At 41.8% G+C, this 27,510-nt stretch overlaps 1 protein-coding gene across 1 annotated transcript in view; it reads left to right on the top strand.

Annotated features, from left to right (window-relative positions):
* The window catches only part of LOC132384961 (SH3 and cysteine-rich domain-containing protein 2-like), a 227,264-nt gene extending 205,068 nt beyond the window's left edge, over positions 1–22,196 (top strand). Inside the window, exons 9-11 of the mRNA XM_059956653.1 lie at positions 8,203–8,254; positions 15,745–15,882; positions 19,760–22,196. Of these exons, the coding sequence (XP_059812636.1) occupies positions 8,203–8,254; positions 15,745–15,882; positions 19,760–19,858 (289 nt within the window). The 3' untranslated portion in view covers positions 19,859–22,196. The remainder of the gene's footprint in view (positions 1–8,202; positions 8,255–15,744; positions 15,883–19,759) is intronic.
* The last annotated feature ends 5,314 nt before the right edge of the window (positions 22,197–27,510 follow it).

Raw genomic sequence — 27,510 nt, forward strand, 5'->3', positions numbered from 1 at the left:
TTTGTGTCAACAACCAATGCAGTCCAGGTTGTGCTGGTGGCAGCCTGCAAGTATCAGCAAGCTTCTGTTGCCAGTATAGTGTGCTCACAACTTATTAACACTAACCCATATGTCTTTGGAATGTGGGAGGAAATTGGAACACCTGAAAGAAACCTCCGTAGTTACAGAGAGAACAGATGGCAGCAGCAAGAATTGAACCCAGATTGCTGGTGCTGTAAAGTGTTATGTTAACCGCTAGGCTACCATGCTGTTGAGATGCTGGAGGAACTCAATGGGTCAAGCAACATCTATGGAGGCAAGGAAACAGTTAACATTTGTGTTGAGCCCCTGCATTAAGGCAACATATAAGAACCCACCACATTTTCCAATCTCTCATACTTTAAAGAAAACACACTTTTCTGGTTTCCTTTCTGCCAGAATGGATAACCGTACACTTTTGTACACTGTTCTCCATCAGCCATGTTGTTCATGCACTCTGCTGTCCATATCCCTTTGAAGCCTGAAGTTGTTGAGTCCTTGAACGTGAGTTTATAGTTTGTGGAATCAGTTCAGAGTTGAGGTGAGTGAAGTTATCCATGCCAGTCCAGGAACCTGATGGTTGTAGTACCTGCTGCCTGATGATAGTAGCGAGTTTAGATTTGGAGTATTGTGTGCAGTTGTGGTCCCAATAGGACCACAGGAAAGATGTCAATAAGATTGAAAGAGTTTAGAGAAAATTTACAAGGATGTTGCTGGGACTTGATGACCTGAGTTATAGAGAAAGGTTGAATAGTTTTGGACTTTATTCTCCAGAGCATAAGAGAATGGGGGAGATTTGTTAGAGGTATACAAAATTATGAGGGATATAGATAGGATAAATGCAAGCAGGCTTTATCCACTGTGGTTGGGCAAAAGTAGAACTTGATTAAGGGTGAATGGTGAAATATTTAAGGGAAACCTGAAGGGAGCTTCTTCATTCAGAGGGTGGAATGAGCTGCCAGTGAAAGTGGTGGATGTGGGTTCAATTGCAACATTTAAGAGAGGTTTAAGTACATGGATGAAAGAAGTACGGGGGATGGTCCAGGTGCATGTCAATGGGTTTAGGCAGAATTATAGATGACATGGGCTAGTTGGGCTAAAAGACCCGTTCCTGTGCTGTAGCATCCTATATTACATGACTCGAGATTTTTCATGAAACTTGAAAATGTTACATTTGATTCCCATCTGGCCAAAACACTTGGATTAGATTGTAAATGGTTGTGTCTCCATCACTAATCGTTGTGTAACCACGAGTCTCAGTGTGCTTGAGGTAATTCCCTCTCATTCCTATTTTCAATCGTATTGTCTGGGTCGGTTAAGACTAGCCAAGAAGCTATTATTAACACCACAACTAATATTAAGGATTACACGTAATAGATCATAAAATATTATAAGAAACTGTAAACAAAAGATATAAATTTACTGCTATATACTGTTGATGTACCCTTCTTACCCTAGCAATCTTTCAGAGCTGTAACTTCAATTTCTATTTTGAATGCAATTAGCCGGCAATTAGCCAGTGTTCATTCCAATAAAAACTGATAATCACTGCAAATTGATTATCACCCCAGACTCATGCAAATTTAACCCAAATTTATACACCTCCAGTTGTTCCTTTTTTAATATAAAAATCATACTCTGCCAACTGATACTTCCTTATCCTCAGGTTAGGGTCCGTGGTTATTCCCAACAGGGAGGATGTACACGAGCCTAAAAGCTCACACTCAGTGTTTTAGGAACCGCTTCTTCCCCTTCAGCAGATTTCCAAACGGTCCATGAATCATGAACACTACCTCACCATTTTGCTCTCTCTTTGTATTATTTTTATATTTCTTATTGTAACTTATAGTATTTATGTATTGCACTTACTGCTGCCACTTAACAGCAAATTTCATGACATATGTCAGTGATAATAAACCTGATTTTGGTTCCATGGAACAGAGGGACAGAGAAGTGAGAGTACATGGTTTTCTGAAAGTGGAAACACAGGAATACAGGATGGCACACTGGCCTTTTGTCAGGCCACTGAGCATAGAAGTTGGTTTATTGTCTTGGTGAGGCTGCATTTTTGTCATCCTGTCAGAGGAAAGATACTGTTAAGCTCTAAAGATGTCACTAATGTCTGAATCAGCTTTATTATCACTGTAATTTGTTTTGTGGTGGCAGTACAGTGCAAGACAAAAAATTACAAAGTTACAATAAAAATAAATTGTGGGAAAGAAGAACAGTGATACTGTTCATGAGCCGTTCAGAAATCTGATGGCAGAGGGGAAGAAGCTGTTCCAAAAATATGAAGTGTGGGTCTGTACCCCTCCCCTGGTAGTAATAAGAAGATGGCCCGTCCTGGGTGATGAAGGTTGTAAATAATGAATGTTGCCTACAGCTTAGTAGTGGGATTATATTTGCTACTCTTCCATTTGCAGGAATTATTCTAGAATCATAACATTTTGTACGTTGCTAATACATGCATCCACTATTTTAATTCTCATGCCCTCAAGAACTCTCAGTCCTTGTGATTTTCAGTGCTCAAATTCACCAGCAAAAGTTGATTTTTAATTAGTAATTCATTTTGTTTCCTCATTTGCATTGGATACTTAGTTCCTTGATATTTCTGCAAAGAACTCATGTTCTCAGTATTATTTATGTATTTGTTTTTTTATTGTATTTGCAGTTTGTCTTCTTTGGAGCATTAGTTGCTTGTCAGTCTTTGTGAGTAATTTTTCATTGATTCTATTTACTTGTTCTACTGTGAATGCCTGCAAGTTAGTTAGGGGAGCATAAAGGAGGTTCTATGAATGAGAACAAGATTCCCAGATGATATGTTACCTCCCAGGTGCCAGGATACAGGACATCTTGGATCAAATCCTCAGCATTCTTAAATGGGAAGGTGAACAGCTTGAAGTCGTGGTCTATTTAGGTACCAATGACATGGATAGGATGAGTGACGAAGTTCTGTATGGGGATTGCAGGGAATTAGGTGCTAAATTAAAGGGCAGGACCTCCAGGGTTGTGATCTCAGGATCGCTACCTATTGCCAAGTGCTAATGAGGCCAGAACTAGGAAGGTTATACATTTTGACTCATGATTAAGGAATTGGTGTAGGAGGAAGGGCATAAGGTTTTTGAATCATTGGGCTCTCTTCCAGGGAAGGTGAGACCTGTACAGAAGAGATGGTTTGCACCTGAACTGGAAGGGGACTAATACCCCAGCAGGAAGGTTTGCTAGTGCTGCACGGTGGGGGGGGGCGGCGGTGGGTAAACTAGATTTGCAGGGGGTGGGAACCAGTGTTTGAAGTAGTTAGTGGCAAGGTTGTGAAGACGCATCTTGTTTAGACCTCAGACAAAGTTAGGGCTCAAAAGGTTGAGCATGGTGCGACTAATGTCCTGAGCTGCATATATTTCAATGCAAGAAGTATTGCAGGAAAGGCAGATGAGCTCAGGTCACGGATCAACACATGGAATCATGATATTGTAGCCATTAGTGAGACTTGGTTGCAGGAGGTGCAGGACTGGCAGCTCAGTATTTAAGGTTACATTGTTTTATGGTTATTGTTATATGGTTATATGGTTTTTGACGTGACAGAGATGTAAAGGAGGAACGGTGGCATTAAAAAAATAGGAAAAATATCATGGCACTGCTCAGTCAGGACAGATTGGAGAACTTACCGAGTGAGGCGTTGTGGGTGGAACTGAGATATCAGAAAGGTATGATCACATTAATGGGGCTATATTACAGGCCACCTAACAGTCCTAGGGATTTAGAGGAACAAATTTGTTGAGAAATCACAGACTGTTGCAAGAAACATAAAGTTGTTATAGTAGGTGATCTTATCTTTCAACATATTGACTGGGACTCCCATACTGTAAAAGAACTTGATGGGATAATCAGCTGTGTTTAGGAAAATTTCCTTAATCAGTAGCAGAAGTCCAACCAAGAGAGAGTGTGATACTTGATTTGCTATTAGGGAACAAGACAAAGCAGGTGACAAAAACTTGTGTAGAGGAACACTTTGCATCGAGTGATCACAATGCCATTAGTCATGGTAAATATGGAGAAAGATGGGTCTGATACATGAGTTGCAACTCTCAATTGGAGAAAGGTCCACTTTGATGGTATCATAAAGGATCTGACAGGTGTGGATTGGGACAGGCTATTTTCTGGCAAAGGTGTACTTGATAAGTGGAAGGCCTTCAAAAGAGAAATTTTGAGAGTGCAAAGCTTGTATGTGCCTGTCAGAATAAAAGGCAAGGATAATTGGTTTAGGGAGATATTGAGACCCTCATTTTAAAAAAAAAGGAGGTGCATAGTAGGTATAGGAACACATCAGGTACTTGGTGGATAAGAAATGGAAGAGAACACTTCAGAAATGAATCAGGAGAGCTATAAGAAGGCAAGAGGTTGCTCGAGCAGACAAGGTGAAGGAGATATGGAGGGGTTACTGCACAGGACCGAAAGAAGCTGCGAAGGTTGTAAATCGAGTCAACTCCATCGTGGGCACTAGCCTACGAAGTACCCAGGACACCTTTAGAGAGCAGTGTCTCAAAAAGGCAGTCTCCATTATTAAGGACCTCCAGCACCCAGGTTATGCGCTTTTCTCACTGTTACCATCAGACAGGAGATACAGAAGCCTGAAGGCACACACTCAGTGATTCAGGAACAGCTTCTTCCTCTCTACCATCAGGGAGGAGGTACAGGAGCCTGAAGACACACACTCAGCGATTCAGGAACAGCTTCTTCCTCTCTACCATCAGGTAGGAGATACAGAAGCCTGAAGACACACACTCAACGATTCAGGAACTGCTTCTTCCCCTCTGCCATCAGGGAGGAGGTACAGGAGCCTGAAGACACACACTCAACGATTCAGGTACATCTTCTTCCCCTCTGCCATCAGGGAGGAGGTACAGGAGCTTGAAGGCACACACTCAGTGATTCAGGAACAGCTTCTTCTCATCTGCCATCAGGGAGGAGATACAGAAGCCTGAAGACACACACTCAGCGATTCAGGAACAGCTTCTTCCTCTCTACCATCCGATTCCTAAATGGACATTGAACCTTTGGACACTAACTCACTTTTTTTTTCGCATACAGTATTTCTGTTTTTGCACTTTGTAAAAATCTATTTCAATATGTAATTGATTTACTTGTTTATTTATTATTATTGTTTTTATTTTATCTATTATTATTTTCCTTTCTCTCTGCTAGATTATGTGTTGAATTGAATTGCTGCTGCTAAGTTAACAAATTTCACGTTACATGCCATTGATAATAAACCTCATTCTGATTTTAAATAGAGAAAAAAAATGCAGGGTTATTGGGAAATAGAGGGAGAATACAGCAAATGGAATTGCTCTGTTGTTAACTGACAGGACCTAATGGGCTGAGTGGCCTCATCCTGCGAGCTTATAAATGAGCAGTGTATGGGGAAATCAGTATCATCGGCCTCTGAGGAACTGCTGCTTGTTATTGAGAAGTCGACCAAATGAAATCCTTTAAAAAGGTGACTGCAGATGAAGATGAATGTACACCTAGAATTGAGATTGAGTGACATACCTGTTCCACTAATGAGATAAAAGTCTCTGTTTGTCAGAGGCATAGTACAGTCATAGAACAGCAAATAAAAGGTTAGAGCAATCATCCCAAGGACTGGGCTAACAATCCAGAAAATTATTTTCAAATTCTGCTACGGAATTTCAATTAAAAATCTACGATTTGAAGAAAATTCATTAATGACCACAGAACTGATTTTCATTAAAATTCTCTGGTTTACCAATATTCTTAACCGGTAACTCCAGTGTGTTGGACATTGCTCTGGTCAAGCATGATTTGACCATAAGACATAGGAGCAGAATTCTGCTCCTATGTCCATTGCCATTCTGCCTTTCTGCCCATGGAGTCTGCTCTGCCATCCTGTCATGGTTGATTTATTATCCACCTCAACTCCATTCTCCTGCCTTCTTCCTGTTACTTCAGATTTATCATCCTCTGGTTAATGAAATACCGCTTCATCTTGGTTATAAGTGGACACCCCTCTATTCTGAGGCTGTGCTCTCTGGTCCTAGATTCCCCACTACAGGAAACATCCTCTCAATGTCTTCTCTATCTAGGCCTTTCAATATTTAATAGGTTTCAATGTGATTTCCACACCCCCCCACCCCACAACTCTTCTAAACTCCAGGAAATACAGGCCCAGAATCATCAAATGTTAACCCTTTCAATCATTCTCATGGACTCCCTCTGGACCCTCTCCAATACCAGCACATCCTTTTTCAGATATGGGGCCCAAAACTGCTCTGTTGGGGTCCAGTCCGGAGCCCGGCTTCCGGGTCCTGCTCTGGTCCGCAGACTCCTGACTCTGGGCCTGTCACACGGAGCCATTGGATCATCTTGGCTTAAGGAAGTACACCTGTTGCCTATTAGGGGCAGGTGTTTATAAGGGGCTCAGGGACTGAGCCTAGGTGTGGGGTCGTCCTGCTCCAAAGCCGGTTTAACCCGCTCTGTACCTGGACCGCCGGCTCTGAATCCTGTCTGTATCTTGTTCTGCCCTGGTTGCTGCCCTGCTCGGAATCCTGTTCTGCCCTGGTTGCCAGCCTGTTCTTCATATGCTCTATCCGGTTGGTCTTCTTCCCTGCTTCTCTCCTGTGTGCTGGTCCTGCTGTTCTGCCTTATTTTCCTTGCTCGCGCTGCCACGCTGTCGGTTGCCTTTCCCAATTTACCGGTGTATCATAGTAGTCCTGCTGCTCATCCTGGACCCAGCTTCCTTCTGATCCCTTGCCTCCGTCAAGCAGGTCCGGCCGGACTGCCGCTGCCCGTCGGGGGTTCTGCCCCTTCCTACCCGTTGCCTCCGTTGGGCAAGTCCGGCCGGGCGGCAGGGGTTCTGCCCCTTGCTACCCGTTGCCTCTGTCGGGCAGGTCCGGCCGGACTGCCGCTGGCCGGTGGGGGTTTCTGCCCTTTCCACCTATTGCTCCCTAAGGGTTGTGCCCTGCACCTGCCCAGGTGTCCACGACTGGCCCAGGCCTCTGTGTTTCCACCTGGGAGGCAGCCCCGCCCGGGATCCATGCAGCCCGCCATGAGGAATCCTCCTGCCTGCCTCATCTGAACTCTGGAATCCAGCCCCACCTGCCTTACCTTTTACATGCCCTGGCATCCCCATCCTGTCCTACCCCTAGTACTTCAGTGTCTGCGTCCTGCATTTGGGTCCAATCCTGTCCCCGATCCTTACATGCTCACTATACTCCAAGTTCAGTCTGAACAATGCTTTATAAATCCTTGGAGTTAAATCCTTGTTTTTATATTCTAGTCCTCTTGAAATGAATAGTAATGAACAAATGAATTAAATCTAAAACCTCTGATTTACTAATATCTTTAGCCAGTGATTCCAATGTGGTGGACATTGGTTTAGTCAAACATGCCACACTTCAAGAACAATTTGGGATGAGCTGCAAGTGGAAGCATTTCCACTGATGCCCAGATACTAGAAAATAAGTATAATACATTTTTAGACATGACTTCTCCCCAAGGTTTGTGGAACATGTTTAAAATTTTTTCAGACATACAAGGGGGGAAATACCTTGAATGTAGAGATAAGAGATAGTACAGATGCTAGAAATCCAGAGCAGCACACACAAAATGCTGGCGGATCTCAGCACACCATGTGGCATCCATGGAAATAAATGAATAGTCAACATTTTTGCTGGGGCCGTTCCTTGGGACTACAAAGGCAGGAGGAATAAGCCAGAAGAATAAGGTGGGAGGAAAGAGAGGAGGACAAGCTCGAAGGTGATAGGTGAAGCCAGATGGGTGGGTGATTAGTAAAGATATGGAGAGTAATCATGATCTGGAACCCACTGCCAATACAGCTGGTGATGGAAGCAGTCAATCCATGACTTCAAGTGGGAATAGGATAGTTTTTAGAACAAGAAGGGAGCAGGAGATTGGAATTGATGGGATTGTCCAGCTAGCTGTCGGCAGAGATTCTGTCTATCTTTAATTTCTCCTGGTGGCTCATGACGATGTCTGCTTTCCAAAGCACCAACCCATTAACACTGAAAGCTTGCATTAAGAGTTGGGTGCCCTGCCCAATTATTTTAATAGCCTGGCAGTGTAAATCATTTCTTAGGAGATGTAGAGAACATGAAGCTGCACAGCTTGAGGCATCTTTTAATAATCTTGTTATTATTTTATTAGGCAAGGAGACAGGATTGTGGTCACGGATGACTCCAATGAAGACTGGTGGAAGGTAAATATCAGATGGCTTAATCAGAATCAAGCTGTCAGTCATATCAGTAAATATTCAGGAGCCTATACAGAAACAAACCAAGAAATGGAGCCAATAGATGAATAGGAGAATGCTGTTAACCCTGTGGATTAAAACTGAGCCATCTTATTACCAGCTTACTGCTTTAATATAATCTTTCAGTTATGGTGTTTAAAGCAAGAATCTTTTTTTTTATTATCTGTCAAAAATAATAAAATTAAATAATAACATAATATATTATTAAATAATCGGAACAATAATTATTTGATATTAATTAGTATTAATTTAATATTCTTATTTAATAATGCAAATAAAATAATAAAAATGAAATTTCAGCAGTAAAGTTGAGCCCTGTGCTAGCAGAGCTTGTCAGTGATAAAACCAATGTTTGTTCCACACTCCTAATCACCCTGAGATGATATCTGTGAACTGCTCTGTGACCATAAAATGTCAAATGGTACACCATGGTGAATAAAACTAATTCTCTTCTGTTGCTAGGTACTCCATTTCCTGCATGTTCATGCATCTTACATATTGCTCCCCTCGGCAGGCCCTTTTTTAATAATTTTATAAACTTCGATCAGATCTCCACTCAGCCTCTGATATTCCAGTGAAACCAGGCCAGATTTGACCAGTCTCCCTTTGTAGTTCATACTGTCTAATCCTGGCAGGATCCTGATAAAACTATTTTGTACCCTTTCCAAAGCCTTCACACTATTCTTGATACACTCATATTTCAATTAGGCTGATCAATTAGGCTGGTCCAGCTCCTTTCTCTGTTCCATTTCTCCAGAGCCTTCAATTTCCCAATCTTTATGAAATTGGTCTATCCTTTTACACCCACTCAGTGGCCACTTTATTAAGTACCTCTGTGTTATCAGAATCAGAATCAGACTTCAATCGCCAAGTACCTGTGCACATACAAGGAATTTACTTCCGGCAGATGTTGTCTCTCTGCTCATAACAATAATAATGATAAATATAAATGAAAATATAGATTATACTTACAGGTAGTGCAATCCAAGTAATAGTTAGCCGACAGTTAACCGGCAGTTAACTGTTCAGCAAAGTGACCGCAGTAGGGAAAAAACTTCTCCAGTGCCTATTAGTCTTAGTCTGGAGGGATCTGAAGCGCCTACCAGACGGAAGCAGTTCAAACAGTCCGTGCGCAGGATGGAAGGAGTCCTTTATGATGTTCCCCGCCCTCTTCTTCAACCTGAAATAGTACAGGTCCACAATAGAGGGCAGGGAGGCTCCAATGATGTGCTCGGCAGTCCTCACTGTGCACTGTAGTCTGGTTCTATCCTGCTTGGTGGCGGCTCCAAACCACACAGTGATGGAGGTGCACAGGACAGACTCAATGACTGCAGTGTAGTTACTGTCACCTTCCTGTCAGCTTGAACTAGTGTGGCCATTCTCCTCTGACCTCTCTCATTAACAAGTGCTTTCACCAACAGAACTGCCACTCACTGATACGTTCTTTGCACTAATCTCTGTCAACTCCAGAGACTGTTGTTTATGAAAACCCGAGGAGATCAGCAATTTCTGAGATAATCAAACCACCCCGTTTGGCACCAATAATCATTCCACAGTCAAGATCACTTTGATCACATTTCTTCCCCATTGTGATGTTTGGTTTTAAAAAAACTACTGAATCCCTTAACTGTATCTGCATGTGTTTATATATTGAGTTGCTGCCAGATGATTGGTTGATTAATTTTTTGCATTAATGAGCAGGTGTACTGAATAAAAAGGGGTGTGTGTGTGTGTGTGTATCATGTTTCCACAATCCTCTGGCCAGAATCAGAATCACGTTTATTAAGACTGACAAATGTTGTTAAATTTGTTGTTGACCATGAGAACGCCAAGGATTTACCACCTTCCATGAGAAGAAATTCTGAAGCATCTGAGTTTTAAATTACCCCACCCTTGCAATTATCTCCCCTTGTTTCCCCTTGACTCATTCACTCTCTGCTCTGTCAAGGCCAGCATCTACCCTGTCATGCACACTTAGTATCTTGCATTTCAATATGATCACCCCTCATTCTTGAGCACCGAAGAATCCAGATCTAACTTATTTTAATTGTTCAAGAGGGGACTACTCTCTCATATCAGGTATTAACCCAGTAAACCTCTTTTAGATTGCCTCCAAAGATAATGCATCTGTAAATAAGGGGCCAAAGCTGTGCATATAACTTGGGTACAGCCTCACCTTGATCATTGCAATCAAATTTCCCTACTTCTGAACTCCAGAACCTGGCAAGGAACATCAAGTAGCTGTTTGCTGCCTTAATTGCTTGCTGGGTAACTCTTTGTTTCACACACAAGAACTCTCAGGTCTATTTCCAGTACTGAACCCACTTGCAATTTGTTCACTATTACTTACAGAGATGCAAGAGATTATAGATGCTGGAGCAACAAATAACCTGCTGAAGGAACTCAGTAAATTGCATTGCGAAGCAGGATTTTGACTTGAAATGTCAAAAATTCCTTCCCCTCCACAAATGCTGCTCAACCTGCTGAATTCCTCCAGCAGATTACTTATTGCAGTTAAATAATTGTTTGTCTTTTAGCTTTTATTTTACCTTCCAAAATTTATGAATCTGCTTTCTGCACATCGAACTCCTTATTCACCCACTCACTCTAATATATCCTGTTGTAGAATCCAAGTACTTTCCTGGCAGCATCCCTGCCCACCTACTGTCATATCTTATCTCTTCCTCACGTCCCTTTCCAAAGTCCATTACTCCAATGACACTGACTATATGTCTGTGTTAATAAACTTGATTCTGAAAATGAAATGAGGCCTGATACCTGGTACTTTGTTTCTGCTGCCTTTCCATTCTGTCCAGTTTATATCCTGCCCTTGAACTGCAAATCACCAGTGATCCGTTGTGTAAGGATTTGTGACATTTGCATTCATAATGAAGTGCAAAGCTTCCACACAAATCATCCCAACGGTTCCATGCGGATGTTACAGAATTTCTGCTGATAACTCCTACCTACAGTAAAGATTCAGCCAGTCATTAAAGGCTCTGTTGGCTTTCCCATTTGGGTAATGTGCTCAGTAAACCCAAGGTTGGAAATTTTAGAAGAATAATTGCAGAAGAGAGCAGAAGATTAAAGATATGAGGACACATGTAGGAATATATCCAGAGTTGTCAACTGTTAGATCTGACTACTTAATTCTTAGATTAGACTGTTTAATTGATATGTTCTTTGCGATTGTATTGCTTGTATTTTAAGTTGTTCTTATATACACGTAATAGTTCTTGTATGCATGCAAGTTCATTGTGCTCCTGTAGTGGCTATCCAAAGTATAATTCTGAAAGTCGTGGAAGCTTCTTTGTTCTGCATTATTTGAATAATGATTTTCTACTTAGTTAATTCTTATACATAAATGTGAACAGAATTTTCCTTAGAAATAGCTGGCCATAAGGTAGTGCCATTTTCTTTTCTTACTTTTTCTCTTTCCCTTTACTTAGTAGATCTCTATCATTATCTGTTTCAATTTCTCTTTGTTTTATTAATGCTTAGTAAAATGATCATGAAGCATCAAGTTTGTGCCTCTTTCCTGACTTCTAAAAGAACCTTGGACTAAAACATCAGAATCCAACACAACCATAGACCCTTTCATATCCCTTCCCCACCTTAGAGATCAGGACCCTACCTTGTTCCTTATTAAAATTCTAGGGAGTTATTACTTGAAATCAAACAGTTTATTTTGAGTCTAATTGCTCCTCCAGGAGCAGTGACGATATGTGATGATGGCCTGGCATTTATTTTAATTTATTCTCAGAGGGAGATGTACAGACAGATCAAGGCATTCATCCAATAAAAATGGCTGATTTACATAGCTAATTCAAGTGATAGAAGAAACAGATGGGATTACTTTTTTCCTTTTTGTGTTTTGCTTTTACAGTTTTGTTACTTGAAAGATTTCCAACAATTCTGAATCACTGAGTTCCACAGCATTTTGAAGGCTACACAGTAGTGTTGCAGTTATTGTAATACTTTACAACACCAACGAGTGGGTTTCAATTCACACTACTGCCTGTAAGGAGTTTGTACGTTCTCTCAATGACAGCATGGTGCTCCTCAGGTGCTCCAGTTTCCAAAGATATATAAGTTATGGTTAGTAAATTGTAGGCATGCTATGTTGCTGCTTGAAGCATGGTGACACTTATATGCTGCACCCAGTACATCCTCCCATTACGTTGGTCATTAACACAAAACTGCACATTTCATCGTATGTTTCAATGTACATGTAACAAAAAAAAGCTAATCTTAAAACAACTTTGTGCACAACATGCTCATTGCCTAATTACATAACCACTTCTGACCGGACCATCTCACTGCCCAAGACCATGCCTAATCAGTTACTGGCTAATGTTAATGCTGCATCAATAGACAATAGACAATAGGTGCAGAAGTAGACCATTCGGCCCCTCGAGTCTGCACCGCCATTCTGAGATCATGGCATCAATAAACTGTTGCACTAAAAGTGTTTTGTTCTGTCCAACAACTGGCAAGAAGTAATTGATTTTTAGACATTTAAAGGGCCTGAAGATGCTAGAAATCTGGAATAAAACAGAAATATTCAATAAGTCAGGCAGCATCTAGGCAAGAGGAATAGGGCAGCAGGGCACCAGACCTGGAATATCTTGCAGTTAAGTGCTGTCCATTTTATCTACCACAGGATATTTCCATGATCATTTTGGTAGCAGTATACATTTCATCTCAGGCCAATGTCAATCAGGCTTTAGATAATCTGAGCAATGGGATCAACATGCACAAAACAGTGCACCCTAACACCTTCACCGTGGTTTTGGGAGATTTTAACCAGGCCAGTCTGAAAAATCACTAAGCAATTGCCATATACAGATCACTTGCAATATCAGAGGAAGCAACACACTGGACCATTGCTGCACCACCATTAAGAATGCCTACTGTGCTATTCTACACCCTCATTTCGGGAAGTCTGATCACCTACCTAGCTGTACTTCTACTCCCTGAGTATAGTCAGAGACTGCAGCACCAGCAGTGAGAACCAAGAAGGTTTGGACAAGGGAAGCCCAGGAGTGCCTACAGGACTGCTTTGAGTTGGTGGTCTGGACTGTATTCAGGGATTCATCTTTGAATCTGGATGAGTATGCTGCAGTTGTTACTGCCTTCATTAAAATTTGTGTGGATGAATGTGTGTCTACAAAGACTTGCTGTACATTCCCAAACCAAAAGCTGTGGATGAACAGCTTGTCTGCTGAAGGCTAGATCTCTGGCATTCAAGTCTGGCAACCCAAGTCTATACCAGAAAACCAGGTATAACTTGCGGAAGGCTATTTCAAGGGTGAGGAGACAATTTTAAATGAGGTTGGAGGCAATATCGGATGTACAACTCTGGCAGGGTCTGCAAGACATTACTTCCTACAAAGCAAAACCCAATAGCATGAATGGCAGTGATGCTTCACTACCAGATGAACTCAATGCCTTCTATGCCGGCTTTGAAAAGGAGAATATAACTACAGTTGTGAAGGTACCTGCTGCATCCAGTGACCCTGTGATCTCTGTCTTGGAGCCGATGTTGGGCTGTCTTTGAGGAGGGTGAACCCTTGCAAGGCGGAAAGTCCCGATGGAAGACCTGGTAAGGCTCTGAAAAGTTGTGCCAACAACTTTTGTGCCACAACAAAAGTTGTGCAGGAGTATTCAAGAAGAATAGCCTACAAGGTACCCAAGACATCTTCAAGAAGCGATGTCTCAGAAAGGCAGCATCCATTATTAGGGACCCCCAAGCACCCAGGGCATGCCCTTTTCTCATTGTTACCATCAGGTAGGAGGTAACAATGAAGGCTCACACTCAGCGATTCAGGAACAGCCCTTCTGCCATCTGATTCCTAAATGGACATTGAACCTGTGAACATTACCTCAGTTTTATATTGTATATTATTTCTGTTTTGCACTATTTTTAATCTATTCAATATACACATATTGTAATTGATATTTTATTTTTTCTATATTGTATATGTATTGCATTGACCTGCTGCTGCTATGTTAACAAATTTCATGACACATGCCAGTGATGATAAACCTGATTCTGATTCTGTAGCAATTAGTATAATACTATTACAGAGCCAGTGACCTGGGTTCAATTTCTGTTGCTGACTGTGAAGCGTTTGTACCTTCCCCTCCGTTACTGTGTGGGTTTCCTCTGGGTGCTTGGGTTTCCTCCCACAGTCCAAAGAATACATTTGGTCACATGGCATAATTGGATAGCACGGGCCCTTTGGGTATCTCTACATTAAAGTAAAAGTAAGTTTAAAAATTCAGGTTGATCATTGACATGAAATATTTCTTATTCTACTGGTGCAATGATCTGCTGAGTATTTCCAGCATTTATCTCTGATATACAGTCACTATTGTAATTCAGGGCCAATTTGCACATTGTAAGTTCAAAGAGCAAAGTACTGTATTTGATAATCTCCAGATAGTGTTTATCAGTGAGAAACATACAAACTGCTGGAGGAATTTGTCTGGCCAAGCAGCTTCTGTGGCAGCAAACAGATGATCAACATTGTGGGTCAAGACTTTGCATCAGTCCTGAAGTCAGTTTGTGCTTTTGTTTTGAATTTCAATGTTTGCAGATTCTTGAGTGTCTTGTCTATGTCAGTGATGTTTGGTTGAGGATTAAATGTTAACTGGAATACCAGAAGTAATTGTCTGATTCTTCAAAGTGTCCTGCAGATATTTGTTCTCTGTCTCTTGCAGACAGAGTAAATGGAATGCAATGTTAGCATTCATTTTGAGAGAGCTACACCCATGTAACCAATTAACCTACTGACTCACACGTTTTTGGACTGTGGGAGGAAACCCATGCGATCATGGGGAAAATGTACAAACTCCTTACAAACAGTGGCAGGAGTTGAACCAAGGTTGCTGGTGCTGTAGTTACGTTACGCTAACTGCTACACTCCCATGCCACCCCAGAAGAGGAAGAGGACCACCCAAAGGAAACCCATGGTGGTGAGAAAACACAAACTTAACTCGGACAGCAGCCGAGGTCAAGATTAACCCCAAACTGTGATTAAACCTCAAGGTCAAGCTGTGAGGCTGCAGTGATAATTGGTACGTCACCCAGTAGCAAAGTAAGACACACAACATGCTGGAGGAACTCTGTAGGTCTGGCAGCATCTATGGAAAGGACCTTCTGAGTTTCACATTTTGTGTGTGTTATTCTGGATTTCCAGCACATGCAGAATCTCTTCTGGTTATTATAGTGATTCAGTTTTCATGATGATATTTGGTTGGTTAGTTCATATAGTGAATGGCATCATTCACTATAACTGGGTAACTGTATAACTGTATAAATGTATAACTGGGTCAGCCCTAACTCTCCCTACAACATGTTGCTTGCTGTTTAATGCTTTATGTGCTATTCACAAGGACTCCCTCATGCAGCTCTTTTTGCTTTGTTTCAGGGTAAAATCGGGGACCGAGTGGGATTTTTTCCGGCCAACTTTGTTCAGCGCATCCGACCTGGAGAGAAAGTCTGGCAGTGCAATAAAACATTTCAAGGCAGCAAAGAGCAGGGGCAGTTGCCCCTGAAGGAACTGCAGGTCAGTTAACATCTAAAGGTGGCAGAGGAGATGAGTCATCCTGAACAGAAGCGTCTTCCCTTAATCCCTGGCCTCCTCTGGAGTAGCGGATGTCTCAGGAGAGATGGTGAGGGCCCTAGCTGCCGTCAATAAATTAGAAAAGGGTAATAAGCAGAAAATTCCATCCTGCATTCCTATGATGGTCTCTGCTAACTCTGCTTCTGTGGATATCATGTGACCACAGGAAAGGTCACAGCTGTCATGACCCCACTCCCTTTATGGACAGCTGTTGGCACTTAGAACCTTTTTGAGGATATCCTCAATGGTGTGGAGCCTAGTGGGGAATTGATCCATATTGTTAGGTCTTTGCTGTATCACACAACTGAAGTAATTTAGATATTTAATTGACCTTCCTGGGCAAGAATTCACATCAAACAGATGGCTCATTGCAGTTATTATGTACATGGCTCTGTTTCTGGGCCAGTTTCAGCTGAAACCGTCCTTCTGTGAACATGGCAGGGTCTGTGCAGAGCCATAGGACATTATCCTTCCTGCTCTTGGTTTCCAGTCCTGTAAAGGTAGTGAAGCAGAGTTAATCAGGCCTTCTGAAGGGAACTGGATGAGCACTTGGGTACTCTGGTTTTCAGCAGCATCCCAAAGGCATGCTTGTATGTTCTCCCTGTGACCACATGGATTTCCATTGGGTGCTCCAATTTCTTTCCACATTCCAAGGATGTACAGGTTAGGGTTAGTAAGTTGTAGAACAAGCTATGTTGCCACTGGAAACATGGTGACACTTGTAGGCTGCTCAGCTCAATGCTCGTTGATTTAATTTGATGCAAACAATACATTTCACTTTATGTTTCGATGTGTGTGTAACAAATAAAGCTCATCTGTTATATTTTTATCTGCAGAGCTGACATGGTTTGAGTGAGTTGAATGGCCTTCTTTGCTATAAACAGTGCTAAGTCTTTGGTTGTCACCTGGTAATTAATTGCCCCAGCATACTCTGTTTAAACGTTCTTATTGAAGCCACTTCTTGCTGTCTATTTAGGGAGAGTGTTCCAGACAACTGCAACTTGCTGGGTCTATTTTAGTATCTGTGCCTTCTCACTCTTCCTCTGCTGCTTAAACTGTTTCTTATCATTCATTCTGTTAAAACTCATACTGTCACCTTTTTCAACAGTTCTGATCATCCTCTGCTGTAAGAAAGACAGCCGCACCTTCATCATAGACCTCTGAAGCCTAGAAACAGGCTCTGCTCATTAATGTCAACCAAGATGCTCATCCAGATTAGTCCCATTTACCCGCGTATAGCCCATATCCATTTAAGCATTTTTTTATCCATATCCAACTGCTTTTTAAATGTTTTTCTTGTAACCACCTCTACCAGTTCCTCTAGCAGCTCATACTATATATGCACCATCCTATGAACTAAATTTCAAGGACTCTACAACTCATTTTCTCAATGTTATGTGTTTATGTACTTATTTGTTATATTTGCACAGTTTGTATTTTGTACATTAGTTGTTTGTCAATCTTTGTGTGTAGTTTTTCAATGATTTTATTGTATTTCACTGTTCTACTGTGAATGCTCACAACATAAAGAATCTCAAGGTGGTATATGGTGACTTTGATAATAAATTTATTTTGAACTTTGAACTCTATGAGAAGAAATTACCCCTATGTCCCTTTTTAAATCTTTCCCATCTCACACTCTCTACTTCATCATAAGGGCATTGCATTTGGAGCCAAAATAAGACACCAGGCCTCTCAAGCTGGACACATTGATTGTGGCAAATCTTCTACCTCACCACCATTTCATCCTCTTTCCCCATAGCCCTTAATTCTATTAATATCCAGGAATTTATTGATCCCTGTTTCAAATGAGATTCAGATTTATTTATCACATGTATATTGAAACACACAGTGAAATGCATTGTTTGCATTAACAACCAAGGATATGCTGGAGGCCGTCCACAAGTGTCGTCAAACTTTTTAAGAGTGTAGCAGTTAGTGTCAGACTACTACAGCACCAGCAACCTGGATACAATTCCCGATAGCATCTGTAAGGAGCATAGACGTTCCCTCTGTGACCACATGTACTTCCTCCAGGTGCTCCAGTTTCATCCCACATTCCGAAGATGCACAGATTAGTAGGTAATTGGTCATGTGTGTAATTGGGCAGCACAGGCTCCTTGGCTAGAAGGGCCTGTTACCATGCTGTATCTCTAATTAAAATTAAAAAAAAACATTCTGGCACCAAAGAAACAAAATCGCAAAATTACCCATTCAGGCAGAGGTAGGAATTGAACCCACTCTACTGTAGAAACAGGAACACCTGACATCTGTCCACTGCATTAGGCCATGCATTCTACCAGCTCAGTGACTTTGCCTCTGCTACCCTCCACCATAGAGAAGATTCATCCTCTGAGTGAAGCAGTCTCTGCTCAGTTCTAAGTGGCTTGCCCCTTATTTCAAGACTGAGGTGTCTGGTTTTAGATCCCTCAGTCAAGGGAAATATTCTATCAGAGACAGGTGTGTTGAGGCCTGTGCGTAATTCAATGAGGTTATCTCTCATTCTTCTGAACTTTAAGAATACAGGCCTCATCAACTCAGTCTCTCCTTTTATGGCAAAAACATTGGATGGGTTTATCTTTGCTGCCTTCCCTCTGTGGCAAGTAGTATCCTTTGTAGTTAAGAAGACCAAAACTGTAAACAGCACTCCAATTGTGGTCTCACCAAGGCCCTGTATAACTCTGGAAAGGTGTCCTTAACTCCTGTATTCAAATCCTTTTTCAATAAAGACCAAAGAAACAATTTCACTTACAATTACTTGCTACCTGTGTATTAGCTTTCAGTCAATGGTGTACAAGGATTTTTCCCAATCTGTCACTATTTTAAAAAAAGTTTTCGGTTTTGTACATGCAAGTGGATAACTACAAATTTTTCCCTCTTTATTTCTTCTCCCATGTTCTTGCACGCTCCTTTAGCTGGTGATCTTTAAGTAACTTCTCCATCTGCTTTTACTTGATCTAATCTCATTTACACACACAAAATGCTCAAGGAGCTCAGCATTTTCAGGCCACATCTATAGAGGGTAATAAATAGTCAATGTTTCAGGCCAAGTCCTGATGAAGGGTCTCAGCCCAAAGCTTTGACAGTTTATTCCTCTCTATAGATGCTGCTTTACCTGCTGAATTCCTCCAGCATTTTGTCTGTGTTGTTCAAGTTTTCCAGCATCTGCAGAATCTGTATAATCCTTTAATATGTTGCTGAGCTGTTTATATGCCCCAGTGAGCTTTTGTGTTTACATGTCTTCTAACAACCCTAGTTCCATGCTCACTGTGTGAACAGTGAGAAGATCTTGGACAGCACAAGGAGATATTTGGAAATAAAATTTTAAGGAAATAAAAAACAAAGTCACTCAGTGAAGAAAAGTTATCAAAAATACAGGGGAATCTTGATCAGTTCAGTTTGGGCTGAAGATTGGCAAATAGCTATCATTTTGGGAAATCAAATCAGGGTAAGACTTATGCAGTGAATGGTTGCACCCTGGACGAATATTGTGGAACAGAGGGACCCAGAAGACATTTTGTACATAAAAGCGGGCATCTGCTCTCTCCTCCACTAGTCTTCCTGCAACCATGGAACATGCCTGTTCTGCACACAGGAAAGTGGGTCAAACACTGGAATGGGGTGAATGATTGAATCCCTGAGGATTTGCTCAGGGTATCTGAGGGAGGGTTTGTGATGAGCTGCTGGGATCCTAATTGGTTGATTGAGGCAGGGTATTGTTTGATATGTGAAAGGGGTAGATCTTGAGCTTAAGTCAGTAATGTGTCCTTGAAGCTCCTCCACAGCAAAAATGCTGAATAAATCCAGTTTTCTTTTTCAGATTTGTGTCGGTCGAGCAGAAGAAACAAATGGGTTTATCAAGGTGTGCAGTGGCAAGAAAAGGGGAATCGTGCCAGCAGACATACTGAATGAAATTTGACCTTTTCTTACCCTCCAAATTAAGCACGACCATGACCGCCTCCAAACGGAATATATGCAGCAGATTATGTACCTAACATTTAGCTCACTCTATTGTGTCTGTCTCTCTTTGCCACCACACTGCATCAGTCAGCTGGAGATTGGTTGGTCCACAATAACACAACTGGCAATCCTTCTCCTCGACCCATGACATGCAGCTATCAGTGCACATTGAAACTCGTAGAATGAGAGCTGAATACTGAATTGAACTCTGCTGAAGAGGCAGTCAGACAGCAGTTTTCACCATGTTATCCAGTCTGCTCTTTGCCAAGACACCATGCATTTTAAAACACCAGAGCAACCCCTAAGGTCACCTACAGTTTGTCCATTCTCTACGCACAGAGGAAACGGCCCAAAATTGCCCCACCTCTTCATGGCAACCAACACTTTGTCATCATTGTTGATATTTTCAGAACTTTTTTTTTTGGTTTACTAAAATGTTGGACATTTTGGCTCTGGGTATACATTGGGGATAACAGGTTGGGTAACAAAAATGTAAATTAAGCAACGCACACAAATGCTGGTGGAACACAAGGGTCTTGCAAAGGGTCGCGGCTCGAAACGTCGACAGCGCTTCGCCCTATAGATGCTGCCTGGCCTGCTGCGTTCCACCAGCATTTTGTGTGTGTTGCTTGAATTTCCAGCATCTGCAGATTTCTTCATGAAGTGTAAATTAACTTTGCTTGGTGTCAGGACCCTTGGATTCAGTTTCAACTCAGAGTTTAATTGAGGGGAGAGGATTGGTGCAGTGCGAGGAAGGGTAGATAGCAGAAGGTCAGAGTTTCAGGCCCTGGATATATTACCTCCTTAGCTAAATTTAATTGTGGCTGGTCCACTTACTGTACCAAATATAGGCCAGATCCTTGGCAAAACCCAGTAAAAAGGCCATGCCTTGTGAGCATGGAAGAGAATGGGAATGGTTGTACCCTGTTCTGATCACTTTATCCATGTTTATTTATGGTTGACCCTGATTAAACCACATGCTACATCTCTGAATGGCATAATTTTCCAAGGCTTCTATCTGTTTTTGTTAATTGCCTGATGTTCCTTTTAAGCCATATGGCATAAGATAGAATTACAGAACTGTACAAATTCAGATTTATTTATCACACGTGCATCGAAACAAACAGTAAAAGGCAGTTTGCATTAACAACCAGCGCAACCTAAGGTTGTACTCCCATGTCACCACACATTCCAGCACCAAAATAGCATGCCACAACATTCAGCAGAACAATGCAAGCTGCAACAGCAATAAAATAAAACAACAGAAGCAAAACAAGCCCTTTTTCCACCCTCCCATCCACAGATAGGCCTACAACCCCAGGATAGGCAGCCTCTGGGCCAACAGTCTTTGGCCATGGACTCCTGACTCATAAACATTGAACTGGACCACAAACCTCTAGTCCCTGGCTCAGAATCACAGACTCAAAAACATTGGGCTCCTAACCTGCAGATAAGCTGATATGGGGCATTGATCCTTAGGCTTTGACCTCTGGACTTACTGACTAAAGGATGAAGAAAAGCCCTTATGGCCCACCTTGTCCACATTGCCCTTGCTACCTGTCTATGCTAATCCTATTTGCCTGCATTACACCCATTTTCCCCTAACTCCTTTCTAATCCAATTAACTGTCCAAATGCCTTTCAAACATTATAATAGTATCCTCCACCACTGCCTCTGACAGCTCTTTCCAGATACACACCACATTCAACTTATCCATCAGATGTCCTCTGAATTTCTCCCATTCACCTTATATTTTTCCCCTCTAGATTCAGGATCTGAGTGGAGAACTAGGGAGCTATTTTGGGCAAATTAAGTTGGATATTGTAGACCTTGTGATGCTGCTGTTCCAAGATTGATGTATTTAATGCAGTCTTTACTCTTCACAATAAGAATCCAGTGAAGGGTTGTCGCTGCATTCTTTGCATCTCAGTTTTCAATTTTGGAAGGGAATTCTCAATTGGATTCCCTTAGCAATTTTTCTTAGAATAGTGAAAATAGGAAAAGATGTTCCATAAGATCATTGGCTGTCTGATTCTGGTCCAATTCCACTTCTTTGCCTAACCTGTTCTCTTCTTCTCACTTGCCCATCATCTTGCTCTGGTGCCCCCTCCTCTTTCCCTTTCTTCCATGATCCACTCTCTTCTCCTATCAGATTCCTTTGTCTTCAGTCCTTCAAATTTTCCACCTATCATCTCCAGCTTCTCGCTTCATTCCCCTGTTCCCACCCACCTGGGCTCACCTATCACCTGTCAACTTGTACTCCTTCCACTCCCCCCCCCCCCCCACCCCACCTTCTTATTCTAGTTTCTTCCCCATTCTTTTCCTGATAAAGGGTCTTGGCCCAAGATGTCAATAGTTTCTTCTTCTCCATAGATGCTGACTGATTTGTTGGTTTCATCCAGAATTTTGTGTGTTAAGTTGATCATTGGTTTCCCTCTAGGGCAAAATAAAGCTGAACTATGAATACATTCAATGATGTTGCCTCTGCAGCACTCTAGAGAATGAGAATGATTTATGATTTTGGGAGTAAGTCCTCCTACTCTGAAGCCATTTTTCCTTGGTCTAAACAATCCCACTAAGAGAAACATTCTATCAATCTCCCTCAAAAGCTTTTGTGTTTGGGGTTACCTCCTAAGCTTCTAAACTTAAAGCCCAATTCAGTTCTTCATTGCAAGATGTTCCCGGGATCAACAAAAGGCAATTCTACAGGTTGAACTGCCTCCAATACCAAGCATATCCCTCCTCAAATAAAGAGACCTGTGTAAGTACCTCACTACAGGAAGGATATGGAAGCCATAGAAAGGGTGCAGAGGAGATTTACAAGGGTGTTGCCTGGATTGGGGAGTATGCCTTAGAGAATAGGTTGCGTGAACTTGGCCTTTTCTCCTTAGAGTGGCGGAGGATGAGAGATGACTTGATAGAGGTGTATAAGATGATGAGAGGCATTGATCGTGTGGATAGTCAGAGGCTTTTTCCCAGGGCTGGAATGGCTAACACAAGAGGGCACAGTTTTAAGGTGCTTAGAAGTAGGTACAGAGGAGATGTCAGGGGTAAGTTCTTTACGCAGAGAGTGGTGAGTGCGTGGAATAGGCTGCCAGCAATGGTGGTGGAGGCGGATATGATAGGGTCTTTTAAGAGACTCCTGTATAAGTACATGGAGCTTAGAAAAATAGAGGGCTATGGATAATTTCTAAAGTAGGTACATGTTTGGCACAGCATTGTGGGCCAAAGGGCCTGTAATGTGCTGTAGGTTTTTTGTTTCTATGTTACAGCCTTTCTGAGCAGGAGTATCAAAGAAGGGCAAGTTGAACCAGGGAAAAAGACACCATCTATGCCTCTCATAATTCTGCTCCTATAACTTATGGTCTTATAGTAATGTTTTAACCAATAGAGTCATTTGTTATGTGTTCCTGATATTTCATTAATACAAAAATGTTTGGCTAAGATGGTCCTGGTTCTCAAAATGTCAATTCTCAGTGAATATTTAGCATTCAGTACACTCATCTTTCCACTAAACTGACAGCTACTGACAGTTCAGGTTACATCTTGGGCCTTCTATCTAAGAAAGTATATGCTGGCATCAGAGAGGACCTGGAGAAGGTATACAAGAATAATCCCAGGTATTAAAGGGTTAATGTATGAGTACCGTTTGATGGCTGTGGGTCTGTACTTACTGGAGTTTAGAAAAACAAGGGGGGGATCTTATTGAAACCTATCAAATATTGAGAAGCCTGGATAGTGTGAACATGGAGAGGATGTTTCCTGTAGTGGGAGAGTCTACTACCAGGGGGCACAGATTCAGAAGAAGGACATGTCTTTAGAACAGAAATGAGGAGGAATTTGTTTAGCCAAATGGCGGTGAGTCTGTGGAATTCATTGCTACTAATGGTGTGGAGGCCAAGTCATTGGGTGTATGAAAAGTGGAGTTTGATAGATTCAATTGTTTTCAAGAAGAGGATAGGAAATGGGGTTCAGAGGGAAAAGAAATCAACCATGATCAAATGGCAGAGCAAATTTGATGGACAGAATGGCCTAATTCCACTCCATATGTCTTATGGGTTTATGGTTGAAGTACAGCAGGTGGATGAGGGAATTGTCATAAGGTTCATTGAGTAGCAACATCATAGGAGCCCTCATATTAATTCCCCAGCTTCTGTTGCTTGACTACCAAGGGAGGGAGTTATCACAGAGGGGGAAAAGATCTACTTGCATATTGGAACAAAGAATATTTCATCCCAAATAGAAAGCTACAATGTTCTAAAACTGAAACACTTCCTAATTACCACTTCGTTTTTTGGATTCATTTTTCTAAGCTCCCATTTGTATCAAGGGTTGTTTCACTCAATGTTTACAGCTGGTTGTGATGAGATTAATAATCATCCAATGCTGTCATTGCAATGCAGTTGTCAATGCAAGGACTCCCTTGCAGATTATATAATTTCAAATTTTAAAAAATATACATCATCGCCTGCTTAGACAGGATTGTTGCTGATTAAAAGTTTATATTGATTCTCTTAGAACTGTTTAGGTTTGTGTGGAGAATACACTTATAATACTGATTTGGTCTGCTCATTTAATGAAGCATATAATTGATCCGTGATGCAGAAAATTCACCATATTGATTCCTGGGGTGAAGGATTTGTATCCTGAGGAGAAACTGAGCAAGTTGGGGCTATATTCTTTGAAGTTTAGAGGACAGGATGTTTTCTTACAAAGCTGTATAAAATACCAAGCAACACACACAAAATGCTGGTGGAACGCAGCAGGCCAGGCAGCATCTATAGGAAGAAATCCAGTCGATGTTTTGGGTCAAGACCCTTCGTCAGGACTAACTGAAAGAAGAGATAGTAAGAGATTTGAATGTGGGGGGGGGGGGGGAAGACCCAAAATGATAGGAGAAGACAGGAGGGGGAGGGATGAAGCTAAGAGCTGGGAAGTTGGGATACACAGCTGGAGAAGGGGGAGTATCATAGGACAGAAGGCCTTGGAAGAAAGAAAGGGAGAGGGGAGCACCAGAGGGAGATGGAGAACAGGCAAGGAGTTATTGTGAGAGGGAAAGAAAAAAATTTAAAAATTAGGGATGGGGTAAGAAGGGGAGGAGGGGCATTAATGGAAGTTAGAGAAATCAATGTTCATGCCATCAGGTTGGAAGCTACCCAGATGGGATATAAGGTGTTGTTCTTCCAACCTGAGTGTGGCTTCATCTCGACGGTAGAGGAGGCCATGGATAAGACGTATCAGAATAGGAAAGGGATGTGGAATTAAAATATGTGGCCACTGGGAGATCCTGCTTCCTGTGGCGGACAGAGCATAGGTGTTCAGCGAAATGGTCTCCCAGTCTACATCAGGTCTCACCAATATATAGAAGGCCACACCTGGAGCACCGGACGCAGTATACCACACCAGCCGACTCACAGGTGAAGTGTCGCCTCACCTGGAAGGACTGTCTGGGGCCCTGAATGGTGGTGAGGGAGGAAGTGTAAGGCAGGTGTAGCACTTGTTCCGCTGACAAGGATAAGTGCCAGGAGGGAGATCAGTGGGAAGGGTTGGGGGGGACGAGTGGACAAGGGAGTTGCATAGGGAGCAATCCCTGCGGAAGGCAGAAAGTGGGGGGGGAGGGGAGGATCCTGTTGGAGATGGCACCAAGTAAAATACCAAGGGGGTTTCTCATTGTGGGAGGGGTGGGAGAAGATAAAACTAGAGGGCATTATCTCAGGATCAGATGGAGAAAAGGAGAAACTTCTCATGAAGAGTTGGAATCTGTACTATTCTCAATCCCAGGGAACTTTATTTGAGGACTGATTGAAATAACATAAACTGAGAAGATTTTGGACTTCAGAGCAACCATAGGCTTGGAGGAATCAGGAAGGAAAATGATACTAGGGCCAAGATTAAATTAGTCATGACCTTACTAAAGGGAAAAGAAGACTTGAGAGTCTGTTTGGCTGATTCTGCTGCTATTTCTGATGTCTATTAAGCCTGAGAATTTTTTAAAAATCTGATTTCTAACTTGTTCATTGCATTGTGAGTAGATTTTGCTAGTGTGAATCAGTGTTTTGAGACCGCATACAAAAGAAACTTACTTGTTTTTCTCCAAGCAATGTGCATTGCTATTATTGTGCCCTAAATAAGGGGTTAATTGAAAGTTTAGTCATGGTTGAGTGAACTTGGCTTTTTCTCGTTGGAGAGACAGAAGTGTATAAGGTGATGAGAGACATTGACCGTGTGGATAGTCAGAGGCTTTTTCCCAGGGCTGAAATAGCTAACATGAGAGGGCACAGCTTTAAGGTGCTTGGAAGTAGGTACAGAGAAGATGTCAGGGGTAAATTTCTTATGCAGATGGTGGTGAGTGCATGGAATGGGCTGCCGGCAACAGTGGTGGAGGCAGCTACAATAGGGTCTTTTAAGAGACTCCTGCACAGGTACATGGAGCTTAGAAAAATAGAGGGCTGTGGGTAAGCCTGGGTAATTTCTAAGGTAAGGACATGTTCGGCACAGCTTTGTGGACCAAAGGACCTGTATTGTGCTGTAGGTTTTCTGTGTTTCTATAATCATCCTATCTACAATATAAAGTTAAACCAATTACTCTGAACCTCGTCACATCACTGTGAAGTATTCCCAATTTTATATGGAATTTCTAAAGTAAGATATGTGAATAAGCAGTACTTTGTTTTTGCCAAGAATGTGGGTGGTAGTCATGTTTCAGCAGTTATAAATTCACTATCTAGGAGATTTCAGAAACACATAATTGGTTTGCAAATTTTAGTCATAGGCTGAATGAAGCAGGTCATTGAATCTTGTGCTTAGAGTAAAAGCTCTAATACATCAAATGAGAATCTTATCTGTTGTTTCAAATAAAGGTATCAGAACGCACAGGTTCGATCTCTGGTTACAATTGCAGCTAGAATTTACCACAGCTATGTAATCATGGATTAATATAGAACAGTTCAATTTCAATGACAAAAGGATTCTGCGTTGAGTTGTTTAAATTGTCTGCAAGTGTGAGCTTGCAAAGCAGCTTGCTTCTTTGAAGTGAAATCACAGAACGGGGAAGTAGAAGACTAAAAGGCAGAGTAGGAGACTTCAGCAGTACCTAAACCTTGAGGAGAGTCCTATAGTGGGGGAGTCTAAGACCAGAGGACACAGCCTCAGAATACAAAGATGCCACTTTAGAACAGAGATGAGGAGGAACTTCTATAGCCAGAGGGTGGTGAATATGTGGAATTCATTGCCAAAGACTGTTGTGGAGGCCAAGTTATTGGGTATATTTAAAGCGGAGGTTGACAGGGATAATAAATCAACACTGATGGAATGGCAAAGCAAGCTCAATGGGCCAAATGGCCTAATTCTGCTCATATATCTTAAGGGTCATGGATTAAAAGTAAAGACTTAACAATATTGACATCTGGAGAGATAAAAGGTAGATATGAGGTACTGTGCTTCTCCAGGCTTAAACATTGAAGCAATTGGATACATAATATCAAAATCAATAAGATTGAAAGAGTAGAGAGAAAATTTGCAAGGATGTTGCCAAGACTTAAGGACCTGGGTTATAGGGAATGAGGGGAGACTTGATAGAGGTATACAGAGCTGTGGGGGGCATTTTTTTCA

This window comes from Hypanus sabinus, chromosome X1 (genome assembly GCF_030144855.1).
Source record: "Hypanus sabinus isolate sHypSab1 chromosome X1, sHypSab1.hap1, whole genome shotgun sequence".
NCBI classification, from domain to species: domain Eukaryota; kingdom Metazoa; phylum Chordata; class Chondrichthyes; order Myliobatiformes; family Dasyatidae; genus Hypanus; species Hypanus sabinus.